The sequence below is a fragment of the Falco punctatus genome (genome assembly GCF_963210335.1).
Source record: "Falco punctatus genome assembly, chromosome: 5".
In the NCBI taxonomy this organism is placed as follows: Eukaryota; Metazoa; Chordata; class Aves; order Falconiformes; family Falconidae; genus Falco; species Falco punctatus.
The window spans coordinates 43,683,433-43,701,730 of NC_137584.1; the positions used below are offsets into that span (position 1 = coordinate 43,683,433).

General features: G+C 39.9%; 1 protein-coding gene across 4 annotated transcripts in view; it reads right to left on the bottom strand.

Moving 5' to 3' along the window:
- EPM2A (EPM2A glucan phosphatase, laforin) overlaps positions 1–18,298 on the bottom strand; it is a 42,784-nt gene that overhangs the window by 22,412 nt on the left and 2,074 nt on the right. For 3 of the 4 annotated variants that reach the window (XR_013928653.1, XM_080390604.1, XM_080390603.1), the window contains exon 2: positions 5,470–5,644. Coding sequence is in view for 3 of the 4 variants with exons in the window: in XM_080390604.1 (XP_080246730.1) it covers positions 5,470–5,644 (175 nt within the window). In the remaining variant the exon portion in view is untranslated. Of the gene's footprint in view, positions 1–5,469; positions 9,573–10,728; positions 18,282–18,298 lie in introns of all 4 variants that reach the window. The other variant, XM_080390605.1, reaches the window with a different exon arrangement.

An 18,298-nucleotide genomic window follows, 5' to 3' on the forward strand; every position in this document is an offset into this window, starting at 1 on the left:
ACTCCAGTTTAGACTAGTTTAAGACTATAGCTCTGTATAATGAAACAGTATTCCAACAAGTAGTTAAATGTCCTAGTTTATGGGAACATACTGCAAACTACTGTTCCTTAGAATATTTTCATTATTTAATGTATAAAATGGCCAGATAATTTTACAGTTAGAGCCCCAAGTACTGAAACCAAAGGTCAAACTCCTATTGATGTTAAGTATTTTTAATCGGGATTATTTTTCTAGAATACAATCAAAGACTTTTGTTCTGGAGCTCATTATTTCTTATTCTTTTCTTTAATACCACAAGTATTCTTTAGGCACAGGGGACAGCTAGCTCTCAGCTTTTAATGTTAATTACAGTAATGTCCATAGACATCATCACTTCTTAATTCATAACATAGGCATAAAGTATCAGTTCAGCTTTCTACTTCAGTAGCATAGTTCACTGCACTTCAGGGAGGGGGGTGTGTGTGACAGCTTCCTCTTTTAAAGCTTTTAAAATAATTCAGTAATAAAAAAAATACTTCAGAATTACATTTAAAATAGAAGGGCATTTTATTTTGTGAATTAATTAAAATCAGTAAGTCAGAAGAGAAGTTAAAGAGTAAAAACAAATAAAAGTGCTCTCTTGTATTTTCTCCAGTCACAGAATTCAAAGTTAATTTTGACTTCATACAAAACTGAGATGGACATTACCCATTAATACAGGCTAGGGATGGGATACAAGATCAAGATGAAGACAGCTATCCCCTGTTATCTACAAACTGCTGTCTTCAGGCACAGCAATGCTCAAAGCATTACCTAAGGACAGTTTCCCATTGACATCTGAGATGTCCTACAGCATCTGGAACACACGGATGGGGCTCACAGATATGGCCAACGAGCTAAAAGAAATCTTGTTCTTGTAGCGCATCAGCTGGAGGCCAGACAGTAAACTCTAGAGTATCTCAAATGACACTAGACATCAACATCCAAGCAACCAGACAGGATGCTTAATGTCTCATTACAAACCAATAGAGATCTCATCAGCATCTCAGTGGAGTTTGGAGACCAATTCAATTCTTCAATTCACTCTAAAGCAGACATCCAGTCACCAGCGAGTCTGTATATAGACATATGAATTTAGTGGTCTTAATCTCAAGCTGAGTGCTACCACAGATGTCTTTAAGTATATCTTTACATTCATCAGTCCCAGCAGTGTTCTAAAACTCAAATAGCAATAACTGCGCCTCGTATGACCCAAATAAATTTACAGAAGTTACATTATTTCCCTTCTCCAGTGACTCTCATGCAAAAATATACTCAACCAGCTTTCCTGTTTTCCGCCCCAGTTAAAAATGCATGTCAGTCAAGGAAATGCTCATTTTCTTCACAGAATTACTACAGACAAAAGGAAACTCAGGACTCATCAGCAGAATACTGTTTCAGTGCCTCCAGAAGATAAACAAGAAGCATCTGGATTTTGCATTGGATCGTTCCTCATTCACTCACCTATCTACATTAACATTCTAGTACAAACCCGGAGCACACATTTTATATCACCCTCCTGATCATCCCCACTTAACATTTAACTTGGGTTATAACCTACATGTGTTGAAGGAAGCCGTCTTACCATCAAGCTACAAAGACTACATCATAAATTAAGTTTGATTTGCTATCATCAAGAAACAAACAAAGAAAAAATAGTATTTCCAAGCACAAGGGTTTATTTTCTTTTATGTTTTGCTTTATTTTATCTTATGGAAAAAATCAGGGACATAAACACTGATGACAGCAACACATCCATCAGCTTCAGATTTTCTTGAATTATATCCAGCTACAGGACCATCCCACTCACTCCATAAACATAAAAATATTAATATTTAATAGCCTTAATATTTAGGTGGGAAAAAAAACTACTATAAAAACTGTACCTTATAAAATTGTTGTCAGGACCCACAGCTACTCTCATGTAGCAACTCTCCTGTCACATTCTTTTATATTTAAAGCTGATGTGTATTTTCCTTTAAAATGTTTGGTAGCCATAACAATACTTCAGTTACAGATTAGCTATCATTTCTGTCTGAGGAATTCACTTACAAAACCTAGTTTGGCTGCATTTTACAGGCAAAGCATGTAAAAAATATTTTTTGTCGTCAGATTTAGGAGATATGACCAAAAACCACATACATTGAATAAAATTACAGTTATGAAGACAGCAAATTCGAAACACACATTATTAAAAAATTAGACACCATAGATGGCATCAAAGTGTATGTCCTAAAATGAAGAGGTGGTAGTCATACATCATATTAGAACGAGCAGGCAAAATCTGTGAGAAGTCACTACTTACCAGAGGTGGATTCAGAAACCTAAAATTAGTCTGAAAGCAGCAAACTGTAACTAGATGGCTTTTCCTCTCAGTGATATTCATTCCTGTAGCACCTAATTCTGCCATCAAGCATCATTGTTTCCAACATATTATTTAAGGCTTTTGTAATTTCTGGTGTCTCTCCCTCTCTTGCTTTTATGCAATGCCTTTCTTCTGAAAATTGCAGAGGATTTTATATAAATAATAAGGCATGTAACACTTAAGAATTAGGAAGTTCCGCCTTTCACAGATGGAACAGAAATGGAACTAGCATGCCCCAGATTTACAAATTTTCTGAAGTCATCTTCTCCCAGAAAAGACTACAATAACTCTAATTTGCTTTGGAAAATTACTGTCCGCTAAGTGAACTCTCCCGCAATTTGAAAGCATCTTATTGCAGTAATATCTAGCACAAAAGAGAAAGGGACTGTTATTTTTCTTCTGAATCAGATTTGGTGATATGTATCATTACATGTCCAAAACAAGTGAACACTAATGCCACAGAGGTATCAGTCACGACTCTTGCTGCAGGTGAGGTCCATTTCACACTTTCATAAAATTAATTCCAGTCCTGCTATGCTTAAAAATCACATCATATACTCTCCAACCTGAACAACCAACACAAAGTGAGTTCTCTAATAAGTTTAAACATAAATTCACTGATTCATGAGCAAACATATCTATACCAACTAAGAAAAATCTGATTCCTTGGAGCATTACCATCAGCCTCAGCATGACTCAAAATGATTTTTGGCACCGGCAGGAAGCAGCTGTTTCCCACCCTGCTGCAGCCCCTTTAAAGTTGTAGCACACATTTTTATGAAAAGGCAAGGCTCAGAGCAACTGTTTCTAATTGTTGTGATTGGACAGATGACAAGTAAAATCAGTCTGAGGGCTTGTGTGCGAGGCCATTTTAACAGAGAGAAACTTTCCTCTCCAGCTAACTCACGCCCTGAAAATTCTATAAAGTGGAGCGATGTAGAGAAGGGGCTCATATCACAAGTTTTCTTTGATAAATCACTTCTTGCCAGCCGCCACCATCCTGTAAAGATCCTACAGCTGGCAACAGAACTCAGAATTTGTGCTCGTAAAGCTCCTGACAGTACTGCTGTCTCTGCTACAGTGTGGAAAAAAGTAACCTTAGCTGGGCACCTGCTACCCCATCACGCACTGAGCCGTTCGCGTACGGGCAGGGGACTGGCTCTTTGCTTCTGGTTTGGGGGAGGTTTTTGCGGTTTGGGCTTTTTTTCCTTTTTGGTAATATTAATCTCCATAGTACTCTTCTGAATCAAGAAATTCATTATAAAATAAAGGCCTTTTCAGCAGCTCACTTCAATTGCTCTGCCAAAAAAAACCAACCAAACAAAAAAAAATCATCTTAGCCAGTATTTTTGTGTTGCTTTGTTATAAGCAGCAGAATGGTGAATCTGCCTCCAACTGTTAAGTCATTTAAGGCTGCGTATCTTCAAAGTATTACAAATAATTATGAGACAGGACTGTTACAGGGTATGCTGACTTAATATAGCTCAAAAATAAGAATCACTGAAGATGTGTGCATGCATAAGACTGTCTTACAATGAAGGCATGTGTCTCAGAGGGGAACAGAGGAGGAGATCCTCATCTGGGAAAGACTACACAATTCAGAAAATTTCCTTCAAATATTCTTTAGTGGAATCTACAGCTTTTTACCTAGCCTTGGAAACATATAGTCATGCAGATAAGGCAGCATTAAATGGATCACTGCTGCCTCTGGAAAGGAAGATAAGTTAGCGCCTGGTACTCAGATACTGGCTTTCTGACAGCTGTTCTTTCTCACAAACTTAGTCTGCCAAGCAAAGATTATTTGGGATTGGCAAATCTGTGCTTTGGAATAAACAAGATCTTTTCTCTGATAGGGTGATGGAAACGGATGCTTAAGACACAGATAACAGTATAGTCTGTCAGGCGTATTATATAGCTTGAGGGGGTCTCAGGGAAAAGGTACCAAGCCACACGAATGCCTACATAGGCCTAACAGTGTTTATGAATCCGTACTGTTCCAAAAGACAGCAAGGGAAGGAAATCTTTCCCTCACACTGCAACACGATGAGAACGAGACAACTCAGCTTCCTACCCTGTGAGAGGCTAGAGACAAAAGGGTAGAAAGAGGAGCGACAAGATGGTGAGGCTGGTGTAGCTGAAACAGTAATGCGGAGAAGTCTGCACAAAGCAATGCTAAGACCTAATGAAAATACCAGGTGGTTTGATTTCTTAAAAAAAATACATAGCCTTTTGAGACCACTGACTGCTCTGTAACGAACACCAGCTGCACATGGCACACCAGGGCTGCCAGCATTCATGCAACGATTGTCAATCAACAAACTTGCTGCCACATCTATGACTGGAGATGGAAAAAAAGTTACAAATGGTCCCAAATTCCTCAGTGTCACTTTGTTAACCACCAGCGCTAAGGCTGGCACTCTACATACAGCCTGTGCTTTATCTGCAGCCCTAAAGGGTGGGTGCCCTCTTTAAGCTTTACTGTCTCCTAATTGAGGCCAGGATGCTTCACTGGTGAGGCAGTGGACTCAACACTACAGAAGTACAAACTTGTTAAGACTTGTCTAAATTTTAGTATTTTTTTTTCAATGCATGCACAGAAGCAGAATTCATCTAATCGTTGTCACTAATTGCAGTTGCTGCCACACATGAGCGATATGATGTGACATCTAAAGTTCTAGTGATGGAATATATTCTTTTTGTTTCCCAGGAGATGTTCTTCAGCAAAATAATCCCAAACCAAACACATTGCATACATGCATATTTACATGTGTATGTGGACAAGCATTTGAAAATTACAGTTCCTCATAAATTTATCCATAAATTACCACTAGTCATAAAAATCTGAAAAGATGTGATGCAACTTAATATACCTGTACAAGGTGCAGGTATCATTGAACTCAGCATCTCTCCTTTTTATTGCCAAAAGTAATATTTAATTGCAAAGAGGTATTGAATCTTCGTTAAACTTTACTGTTACATACATACTACCATTCACCACCTCAAATTCAAATCTTGCTGACATTGTGTTGGTACAGATTTTCTGTTTGAATACTTGACACCAGCCAAGCCCTGCACTTTTCTTTTACCTGGAGTAATGGATAGCTTGATGTCCTGCAATATTAAAATAGAAGTCAGTTGTATGTTTCATCTCATCAGTATGTCCAGAAACTTCAATCCAGTGTGCTATTGGGAGGCAGTAAACTCCATCTACTATGTTGCTCTGGTTGTAAACACAACTCCGATCATGATGGGGCCCATTACCTAGAACAGAAGAGAGGACAATTGCAGGCTGTGTATCTGGAAAATCTTCTGCAAGATTTGCAGGAGACGTGAACAGAGTATTTATGGCCGGGAGTGGTGTTTGCTGCCTGTTCAAACTGCATTTCTCACAGCACATTACTAACACCTGAAATAGCGGTAACAGAAGTGCTGCTGCAAAGCAAATGTTCCGCATTAAAATAATTTTTTGCTAATTGTTTTTGAAAAGCATTAAAACTGTGTAAGACTCCCACATCATGAACTGTGGTACTTAAAAATTTCAAGAATTATTAATTTCATTTGATGTCTGATAATATGTGACCTCAGCGTTTAATGTTTCTGCTGGGTGGTCTTCTTCTGGAGGGTCCAGCTTTCTGTGGCCCAAGGTCTAGCTCTGACAGGGCAAGCAGCATCACCTTGCCTCAGGCTTACTTCTAAAGGAATTGCCAAGCTACGAGAAAGACCTCAGAGAGAGCAGAAAGTACAGCCATTCAAGATCAGAAGGGTAAAACTGCAAACAAAGGTAGGACTACTGACACTGGATTTGTTGCCAGCTTAAGGATGCAAGAGGAAAAACACGGAAAGGCATCAAATCCCAAAGAAAGAAAGGTAGCAGGTGGCGGACAGCAGCCTGGTAGCAATGAATACCTGTTTCAGGGAGGAGAGAAGGGTGGTCCTCCCCCTCCTCTTTCACACCTGCCTGGCCAGCAAAGACACTTCAGGCATGACAGGACCCAACACTGGTGTCTAGCCTAGAAGCTCATTAAATCCTACCCATCTTTTACGTTTGCTAACTGATAAACAATCGCTTTGTACTCTTCAGATGCACATCCTGCTTACAGGGTCTATTTATACATAGTAAAAGCTGCCCAAAGTGACCAAGAGAGAGACGGTCACACCTGCAATGGCAAGCAATCCCAATCACCTAAAATGGCCTTGTCTAAAGAAAAATTTTTCTCTTACTGTTTTCCATTAACTAATACCCACCACCCCTTCTTCTTCTCTTACGGCAATAGTGCAAGCTTTAGTCCAGAAGACAAATTTTTAATACCATGCCAGAGTAAGCGACCTGAGTTGAACTGGGTCATGTCATCAATCAAAAGGTTATTTTGCCTCCAAATTTTCAGTACATGTATATTCTCCTTCCCCCCATTTTTTCATACTTATTGTAATACTAATTGCCATGTAGGAATTATTGTGCAGATTGGAAGTGACCTAGTCTGTGGCTTGCTTTTAACGTAAGCCTGTTACACTTATAAATTATTAATGATGTTAGAACATTTCTGAGTAAAGTTATGCCCGAAGGAGTATCTTCAATTTCACGCTGCACATAAATGCATGACCAGCTTTCAAGCACCACATTTAGGGAAATTTGCTAGAGCAAGAGCATTTTTGGAGATGTTTTAATGCCATGATTAGAGAATAAGACTAACATTTAATACTAAAGCTCAAACAATCTCCTTATTTCCAGATGACATGCAGCATGTCTTACCATAATTCTGAAATACTAACATTTACCAAAAAGAAAATACTACGCAGAAAACTATTTTCTCTTTCTATATTGCTGAACCATTACGCATCATATGCAATGGTAGGACACACCTTTTGATAAATAAGGTGAGCAAGATCAGTATATAGCCCTTGAAGTTACAAATCTTACCACTATATCTTTATCTAACATTTCTAATCGTTTACACATTCTTACCACTTTTAAACAGTATTTGAAGACAGCAGTATACATCGACTAATACAACAGCATAACAAAACCTAGGGATGTTTATGGCACTTAATTAACTTCATATATTCAGCAAAATCTTTACAACCACAAATAACACTTCTTGCCTTCCCGTCTTATTCTCTGACAACTGTCTGTAGCGATGCACATCACCATGGTCCTGCCATCACAAGGCTGTGTCTGATCCTGACCACCACCCACCCACGGGCAGATGTCCCGGCCCATCCCCATCCCCAGGGAGGTGTCCGATGCCCAGGGCTGGGGCTACCCCTGCTGCCCCCGGCTGCCTGCTTCTGGCTGCCAGCCCCGTGGGGTGACCCCAGGGAGCCACCAGCCCTCATTGCACCCTGGAAGTTTTAAACCATGTTCTCAGGATCTCTGGCTCTTTTGCTACTCCCAGCCCTACTTCTCCTGGCGTGCAAGTGCCTGGGTGCCCTCCCTGGCTCCCACAAGAACTGCCCCTTCCAATGCTCACAACTGTTCCTCCTCTCTCACGAGGGTTTCTCTGTGAACTTTTGCAATCACAATCTGTGTTCTCTCCCTCCTGCTTAATTTCATCTTTCCTCGAATCACTAGTCAGTCCTACAAGACAACAAAGCCTCTGCCTCCATGATCCCAATTGCACCACGACACGCTTCCTACTTTCCCATTTCTAGCCGCTGCTGCTTGACGTGCATGCACCTTTGTCATTTGCCAGTTTTACTGTCCATCCTCCTCCTCTAGTTTTAATTTGGCTGTTTTTTTAACTTCCTTCTCTATCATCTGCCTTCTTAAATGGCAGTAACCTCCTGGCCTTGTACCCTTTTCACCTCCATCATCCTTCATTCCCCAGCCTAGCCTACAACCTCACATGAAAGTGGACCCAAGAGTAAATTGCCATGAGACATTTGTTTCATTTGTTCCCTCAAATAGGTTTTGTCAAATCTCATTCTGAAAAGCTTCCTTCTTTAATTGTTATTTATTGCTGTTGATTTTTCTGCACCACTTGACCTCACCTTCCCGCTGTGGCCTGCAGTCAAACAGGAATCTCGAAAGGTATGTTACCACTTTGGCTGTAATACTCCGGTAAACAAGAACAGCTTGCATTCTTAACATTTGTCATAAGAATTGCATAGCTCTTTACTACTCCTTAAGTATTATTATACCAATCCATGAATTAACATTAGCTTCTAACTGAACTATGACGGCTGTGCAACAGAATGTATGTGCATATACATTCGACACATTTTTTCATGTGTATATATATATTCATGTATTTGTTGAACATATATTCAAAAAATACAGTGATATAATTTCAGGGGAGAATGCTACCATCGCCAAGAAAAACTGATTTAGAGAACAGTGTGATCGCGCCGAGCTGTGTTCAGGAAGCTGAATTCTCTATTCCCCTTGCAAGACTTACAAAAGGCGGCAACTACCACAAATAATCAGGATCTCACTACCTAGGTAATATCCAAATGATACACAAGTGCTTCTCGCCACAGTTTGCTTCACAAGACACATTTAACACATTTCAAAAAAAGAGAAAATTGTTTTAACGGTCCGGGTTTCAAAAACAGAGAAAATTGTTGTAACGGTCCACATCATGGTTCTGCTAGCAGTTTGTCACAGCAAACGCACAGTATTTTGGATGCCATAAAAGAACAATGCAAGGAAACAGTTTCAGAAGTAGAACCAGGTGACAGTTTTGAAGGAGTATGTAGAACTCATGAATGATTTAGAGCTGCTATAAAAGGGCTAAAGATTGGAAGATTAAAGCTGAGAGAATTCAGAGTCATCTAATATGAAAATAAAAGTCAACCAATAAAGCCAGCTTTTGTTCAAGGTAACTGACCATAAACCATGTTTTAAATAGAAAATAATTAGCATCACTTACATGTTCTGTTGTATATCTGCAGAATGTATACAGCTAGGACAATGGGCACAGCTTGGGTGACAAGCAGAAATTATTAGCTGGATAACCCTCAGTTCTTCCTTTTCCATCCCTATCTTTTTCAGCCTTTCCTCATGAGTTTCCTCGGTGTGAAGCAAGGTGCATCAACCTAATGGTATGAGCTATGTCCAGGCAAAACATGCTTCAGCCTCACTTAGCCCCTTCAGCTCTGCTGACAGAGCAAGCTCCTTGCATCTCATCTGGGGTAGAGTTACATGAGCCCGTCAGACTCCGACAAGCTGGCCCAAGACTTCCCACAAGCACTGGAAGAGTTCACACCAAGAAGAAAATAGCTTTCAGAGGCAGGATAAAAATCTGGCACAGAGTGACACATCGACTCACTCCTCCCTCACCACAACAGACCAAGCAAAGCCCTTTCTGGATGTGGAACCCTGAAGCATGGGGTGCTTCCCCACACCCAGGACAGCTCCAGGCAGTGACTACCAGCACCATGGATCAAAGACCACTGCCTCCTCGCTCTCTCCCTAGTCCAGGGCTGTTGGTGTGGTTGGTCAGTTTGGGAGGAGACAGAGCACATGTTGAAGGCAGTGGGACCAAGCTCCGCAGCATCTGACTCTTCTCAGAGCATCAAAAGTGTCTTGTGGCCCTTTTTAATTCCTTACCTTCTGTTCAGGCACCAGAGAGAAAGGATAGCGGCCCGTGCAGGCAGAAGTGCCGTGAGACTGCCTGTATGTGGAGTCAGGACATGCCTGCTCATGTCTGAAGCTGCTCGTAACCACACCAACTTCCTACTCCACTTTTAAGTTTGTCCTACCCCGCAGGTCCCTATTAAGTTCTGTATCTGAAAGGACACTGCACCTTTGCATTTTCCAAGTGACTTTGCCAAGAAGCCCTTCCCCATGAAAGCCATGCTCAGCAGCATCGCTCATTTCTCAAATGCACAAAGTATTTCATAAAGTTACTGAAACCGAGAGCCGAGTGCTGAAGCTTAGTTTCTGCACCTGAAGCCTGGGAAGGCTGCACCTACAAGCTGGGAAGGCTATCCTGACCGTGCTGGGCGGCCACGTCTGCCAGGGTGCCTCTGCATCGCTGTCTGGCATGGCACAGAGAAGGGCCAGGGCTTAATTTGCTGCAACCCAGCATGCTTCCAGGACCACAAGTGCATGTCGCATCTTTACTGGGAAAAAAGTGTGCACCATGGCCGGTCCCAGGCACATGCCATCCACATGGACACTGAACAGCCGGAGGACTTCATATCCCTTTTACAAGCTGGGTGCTCTAGACTTCACGCCATTAGGAGGGCAACAGCTTGAAACAGATGGTGCTGAGCCGAAGGCATGCTGCAGAATCCCTAGGGGAGCTGCGAGGCAAATTCTCACCAAAAGGAACCCTTTGATAAATAAATTGTTACTATAAATACATCCGCCCCCTTACAATAACCAGTCTCCCCATGCTTACCCAAACCTTGCGCAAAGAGTTCAAGATACTTTGAGTAAACCCTCCGTGAATTCCCAGTCTCTAGAGTGGGAATTTATCACAACTCGCATGCTCAGGCCCAGCAGCTGTGTAACTCCTCACCAGACAACAAGAGCTCCAGCCCCAGAGCTCACACGTTGCTCACAGCACACACCACCAGACCACTGGGTAGGCTTCCAGGTACCTTTAATATGAAATAAACAATTATTTGGGTGAATTGTTAGGGTTTTTTATAATCAAGAAAACTGTGCAGCCTCAAAGATTTGGGTGATTTTAACAGCATTTCAACTTTTCTGTTCCTAGAGCCCATAGTAAAGCAAAGAAAATCAAATCTGTTTTCCACTCACCTATACATCTTTGCAGAAGAGAAAATAAGCACAAATGCTCTTTGAGAAAGGGCAATACACAAGAGAAAATACAAGTTTTTACAGTGCAAACCACTTCTAAATTAGTATTTTTCTTCATTTTGTTTTTATTCACACTATTCCAAGTAGCAAAACATTGGCTTAATTATTTATTTTTGGGAGGCAAACACACAATCATTTAAAAACATGTAAAATTCAGCCATAAAAAGGGTAAGTTACATATGTGAACAGTACCGATCCTCTTATCAAGCAATCACATCGACTTCCCTAATTAAAGAACTAAAGGAATTTGCATGAGTTTATTAGAAGGCACGGGTCCTTGTTTAACCAATAGGGTAGCACCCTTTTTCCTTCAATAAGATCCAGAATGATTTCCTTTCAATTCCATCTTTGTGACTCTTCACAGCAAAAATGCTTATCTGAAAGAAAAACATAAAAATGAGTTTCTAGGCATTAAATGACAAAGCTTCTCATTGCTTTTGCAACCCCCTTGTTTGTCTCTACTGCAGATGGTTGTGCAGGAGAATCCACTGATGCAGGGGACTGCTGGAGAGCAAAGCAACCAAGCAGCCTTGCTTACAGCTCAAGCCTCACAGGGAGCTCCTTCAAAATCTGCATGGCTGCACTTACGGCTCCTGGTTTAATGCATAGGAAGGATGACCAGAGTGGTCAAGAGGGAAGCTGGCTGTGCAACCAACCAAAGATTAAAACCACAGATCTCCACATAAATGATAAACGGCACTGGCAAAAGGTAGAGACAAGAACAAACCAAAGGAAAAATAGTTGAAGATACAGTAAGTAAAAGATGTCCAAAGACTGAGGACTGGAAGAAGATAAGCAGGGACCAGAGGAGGATCTTCTGAAATTTGATCTAATCACATAGAGTAACAGAGTGCAATGAAAACCCATCAGTTACTATTTTATTACAGCTGTACTGCAGGGATGAAAAAATTATAATCCAGCAGTCTGCCAACAGCACAGACTCGTGCTGACACAGAGGACAACTGCATGCAGATTAAAAGAAGAGTCACAGTGGTGAAATTATCAGCTTGATCTCAAAAGATAATGAGCAAAATCTGGGTCAATGAAATTTCTCAGCACCATTAAGTTTGGCAAACAGAAGAAAACATGAATGAACAAAAAAAAAATAAGATTGCCTCTTCCACTGTCTCTGCAAAGCTCTTTGCAGAAAAGCCACTTAGTGTGCTGCCCAGCCACAGCTCTCCCAGCTACGAGCTTTTTGCATTTTCTTATCTTTTCTACTGTTTGAGGGAAGGTATGTAGAAACTCCAGGGCACAGCAGCAGCCATAGGGGTGCTGTGTACCTTGTCCCTGCCTGAGGCAGACCCTAAACCACAAACACAGAACTTCCAAACCTCCAAACCCAGCAAGGTCAGTGTGTTTCTCAGTTCACTGCTACTTTTGAAAAAACACAGGGCTACTTAGACAACCTTAGATGCACACATTAGCTTCAATGGCAACTAACAAATCCAAACAGCAAGCAGCCAGGCAATCTTCAGATCACCTGCTTACAAATCAGTAAGAGCAAAGACTTACTCTTGTAATCTTTGCCATAAATTTTGCATGAAGCAGCAGGCTTTACACATCAAGTCAAAATTTTAAGTATGCCTAAATATTATAACTAATTACACTTGCAATATTAAATGAGGTCCTTTAACAAGGTAAATTAACATCTTGAGTTGTTGCTTAGAAATTCCCCTGGAAGAGTTTAATAACATCATAAGCACCATCAACACTCTGGGGGCAGAGAAACACAGAGGGGTTGAGGAATAGAAGATTTAAAAAAAAAAATAGTAATAGAACAACAGGAACTATGAGAAACATTGGGGGAAAAAACGCTGCAAAATGAATGATTTAAAAGATTAAGTGTTTGCTAGCTTCCTTATCTTTCATACCAACGAAGAAAAGCCTCAAGTCCCATTTTGGACACAATTCTCACAGTTACCCGAATGTGCTACTGCATGGTGTCATTATCAGATATTATTTTAATTGAACTTCCTTCACTACACTTACGATATTCAAATTCACTTACCCTTTACACCAGATTACATCATGGAAGTCTCCCTGCCGCCTGTCTAAATGAAATTCAATCTCTGATGTCTTAAACCAGGATCTGTCTCAACCTCACCACAGCTGAATTGCTCCTGACTGTTAAAATCACAGAGGTAGGGGAGGCTGAATTCCCCTCACTGGAACTGAGTGAAGTCAGGCATTTCACCAGTTTGAACCTGCCACAGGCTCTTGGACCAGAGTCCCACCTTCGTGAAGTCTCAGCAAAGGCGCTTTGTTTTTACACCCCTGACAAAGTGCCAAATAACGCATCTGAATTCTGTGTCATATACTAACCCTTTACTTGTGTGCTTAATGAAAGTATACTTACTCTGCTTTTTAATGCTACTTTTTCTGCTGTCAATAAACCATCTTCCCTTTAGATTCTGAAAACAGTAGAGGAATTTATAGTATTACTTAAATATCTAATATTGCTATAAGACAAAATTGTTCATTTGCCACACCTGGTTCACTAACTCCTTCATGACTGGTTTGATTTTCAGAAATGCTTCCTTGCATTTTCCAGCCCAAAAGAGATATCCAAACCAAAAAGCAGATGACCATTTGTATCATACACCGCACGTTTATTTCCTACCAGACTTAAATCAGACTGTTTCAACTTCTGATTTGGTAGGGCTGATATATATAACCAAGGAAACAAGTTTTAAACCTATTACAATCCATGCTGAATTTGAGATTTTGTCTATTAGTCTACTCTGCAGAGAACTTTTCATGGATTTTTTTTTTAATTATGCCAGAATTAGAACTAAGTGGTTTACAAGAAAGCCACCCTCAGCATTTAATGTTAATCAACAAGGCTTTTTTTTTTTACCCCCTTAAATCAGAGATGAAAAAATAAGACATTTCAAAGGCAAGTTACAAAAACATGTGTTTCATTTCTCTCTCTATGTCTGATTAGGCACAGATGTTTCTCAATGGGAGCCGCTACCATACAAAGAGTTTTTAATCAAATGCCCCGTCTAATGATGTAGATTAGGCCAGAGATAAGAACTAAAATGGAATTCAGCTCATAAAAAAGAGGTTCTTCTCACATAGACGGTGGAAATAATATTAAAGAAAATAAGGATGATAGAACAATGGCTGACAGCAACAAAATGTATAGTGTAATACAGCCTTCCGAACAGCTTTGAAACTCTCTATGGCATTGTACTGTATGCTACTGATTGTTACTTTCTACCATACCAGCCAAGACTACTGAACTATAGGTAGGAAATAAGCTACATCAAAATAGTAACCATGGTAAAATCTTAACCACAGTTATCATCCCCGTTATTTACACTTCTCAGGGCTTCTGGCCATTGAAAATAAATTCTTGACCCATATCGCAGGCTGCTGTCACTTGGAAGTGAGGGCAGGGAGTTAAGTGGGGATGGGAAAAATGGTAAATAAATAAAAGTATTTGCAAAACCAATGCATTTATTGTAACTTTACTCACTATAACCACAAATGCTTTAATTGGGCTCTCACAGCAGTCAGAGCTGGCCCCAGATTGTCTCCGTGGGTAGGAAATGGCACATACCTGCCAAATCCAGAGGACTGCACACGTACATACTTATTTTTATTCTTCTAATTGTGTAGTTTCAGGGGCAACTCTCCGTTGATTTATTATCTCCAGTAGTCTGCTCAGTGTAAGTTGGTTAATGCTGACACACAGATAGGAAGTAATGAAAAACTTCCTACCAATTAATTATACCAGAATCCATGCTAAACCTATGTCTTGAGGGGGATGAAGAACAAAACACCAGGAGCTATTGCACTTTGTAAACAAAATTTTCTCTCCATTCACTGAAGACTTATTGGAAAGTAGATTTCAAAGTTATCCACTTTTACTCAAAGTTTTCTCACACCTGAAAGGTGTTAAGGCATCTAGCATTGTCCAGAAAGCAACAGCCTTGCACAAACAAAATGTGTTAATTACCCACACTCACTCAACTATCAATATCCAGTTGTGCTTTATGTGTCTTCCTCATCACTACCTACTTCAGAACAAGACTGGGATGGGGGAAGCAAGTAAAGCCCTGGATTATTTTCAAAAGCGGAACAGATTAAACACTGATGAAATGTGCAAGTAGCTGCTAGAAACTAGGCAGCCACTGGCTATACGCAAGTAAAACGGCGACACCCAGTGGGAACAATACTACATAAAATCTCTGCATTAAAAGAGTACGAAGAAATGGTATCCTCTCCAGACTGTTTTTCTTTGTTTAATAATAAAAATGCTACCTAATGTAGCGATCTGTAGAATAGCTTTGGGAAAGAAGACGACGTTCATCTAGGCTGCAGAAAAATAATGTCACGTCCAACTGTGCTTCACCAGAATAGCCTCAAAGAATTTTTACTTTGCTTTATCCTGCTATGGCTTAGACCAAAATATGTTTTATTCTGTTACAATCTCTCCAATGCAAATGACAGCTAGTTATTAACTGCCTATACAGCCTTTAAAGAATCTCTCCCTTTAAAATAAGAAATTATACCCATTTTTTTCCATGGAGTTGAGGCCAAGAATAGAGACTGTTTTAGGTTTCAACACACTTTGAAAATGGAATTTTAATACACCTTACTATCATTGATGTTTTCAGCCAATCAAGTGCTCAATCCTTGAAAGCTATGATCAAATTTTACTTCTAGTATTTCCACTAATTATATTACAACATTATGAAAACCTTTATTACTCCATAAATGTTCCAGTCTTTTTGAACTCTCATCAGAAGTGTATGTTGTCCAACAGGTGGCTTCAACTGTAACAAGCTCACAGAAGCATGGACTGGAAATGTTGGAAGGCCAACATACCCAACTGTTTCTAAATCAAACTGTGTTGTATTGTTGGGTTTGGGTGCCCAAGAAACCACAGAGAGCAACAGCAGTTCAAACAAGACACCTTTTCTATCCTCCCCCCTCCCCAAAACTAGAGAAGTTTTCTTTTTGGAAGGAATAAGGCTCTGCTCACCTGTACAAATTACTAGAACACAGGCTGACTGTGCTTTTCAGCTTTGTCTCTCGCAAGCTTCAAGCAAACACCAACTACATCAAACTAATGGTTATGTGACAACGGATCAACATTTTAGAATATAACGTTATATTTTTTATATATGTTTTCTCCCCTTTTCAAAATGCAAGGTGTCAACAGACTGCATTCCATCATCTCAAACTACAGTTTGGGGCATACCCTTAGCAACTCCTCTGTCCTATTATGGAACATGTATCTTGTATAGTACCTACAGTTTATTTAGATCAGAGTAAAGGGGATAAAGGCATAGATGAGTGTTCAAGCATAAACTCACAAAAACAAATTCAACTGTAAGTTTCATCTTGTATTTATTTAGTTTTGACAGTAGGCACAATATACTTTTACTTTCCAAGCTGAGACATATAAACCCAGTTCTGAAGAATCTACACCAAAACCAAAGTACACAGAAAGACACATAGGATGCAGGTGGGGGGCAGGGGATATATACATTCATTTAGTCTTTCTTATTTCTAATCTATTCCCAGATTTTACAGCTCAACATAACCAACCTGTTTTTCACAGGTAGGCTGTAGCAGTCAGAAACCCTCCTGGGTAACAGGCCTTTCAGCTGAGCTCACGGCAGGTAAACAAAGTACCAACTCTGAAGAAACCTCACTTGAGCCAAAGTGCATACAGCAATCGTGATTTGAGCCATAAGAGCTCAATAGTTTTAAGCAACAGGCCCCGCATACCGAGCTGCATCATCACCCTGGGACAGCAGAGGTAAGTATCTGAACCTTCAGGAGCACAGGAGAGTCTCCTCTCCCACCTCATCCTCCTAGAGAGGGGAACTAGTGCCCTCCAGACACAAGCAACAAGCCATCTTGTCATTTCTTGCAGGCCAAGCTTCACCTGAAGGCTTCCTACCAGACCACCTGGCAGAACCCAAAAGCCACAGAACACTAGCCCCTGACTTTGACTCTTCTAGCCCACAAGAAAAATAACTTCACTTTAAGTTTCCCCATTGCAGTGGAATGGCTTTAAGGATGAACAAAATTTACACTCAAAACATACGATTCAACATGTACTGTAGTATTACAAAATAATATGCATTACTAATGGAATTCTCACTGAAGTATACTAATGAAAAAATTGGGAGCAATTTTCTTAAATATGGCATACTCACATCCTATATACGTAAGTATCTGCACCCATAATTGGATAGGTTTTTCTCTCGTTACAGATGAACACCTCAACTCATAAACTTCGAGCTAGGATCATTCTGCACTTTCCTTTATCCCTCATAACCATGGCTTCAAAACTGCAGATGGTTTGTAACTGCTAAATATCTCCCAAAGTACATTTTAATAAACACATAGGATACTAAAGAGCTAAAGCACAGCATTTACTTATCACAAAAAAGTTTTTTTTTAAAACAGGCAGTTGTCTTTTCAAACTGTGATTTTTACAAGAATAAACAGATGACAGACAAAAGTTTTACAGTTGAAAAAATAATCATTAAAACAAATGACACAAAAAGGGACAGCAAGATATTTCTTAATCACTGGACAGAAAAACATCCTTCAGCTCCCTTCATGTAACACATGAAGAACAATAAATTTCAAAGTTTAAGCTAATTTAGTTCTTTCCTGTAAATAACGACTTAGAAAAAAAATGGTTGATATGAATAAGTAATTAAGAATCCCCTCTGCATTTGGATGATATGCCTGTTTGTTTTCTATCATTTGAGCTAAGCTCAAACTGCTGAGCATTCACAATGACAAGAAAAAAATCCTATGCAGGTTAAATCCTAGAAGTGCATCAGTAGCACTACTGCCAAAACATAATTTATTACTCAGACTCCATTTAGTAAATGTGCTCCCAGGTACAGACAATACCTTGAGATGTCATTGCTTCCCAACAAGGCAGAAACCATCACCTTACAATCGCAAATTCTCTACAGACTGGAATGTTCTATTACTATTTCTATATTCTGTGTGGTGAGGACTTTTTTTATACACCAGTATCACTAGCATATTATATACAACTCGGCACCTTCAAAAGAGACCCAATTCTGCTTCCTTGGACAGATGCAAAGATTTTTATTCCATAAATTCACTTTTCCTGCATTTCTGCAAAAGAAAAACAT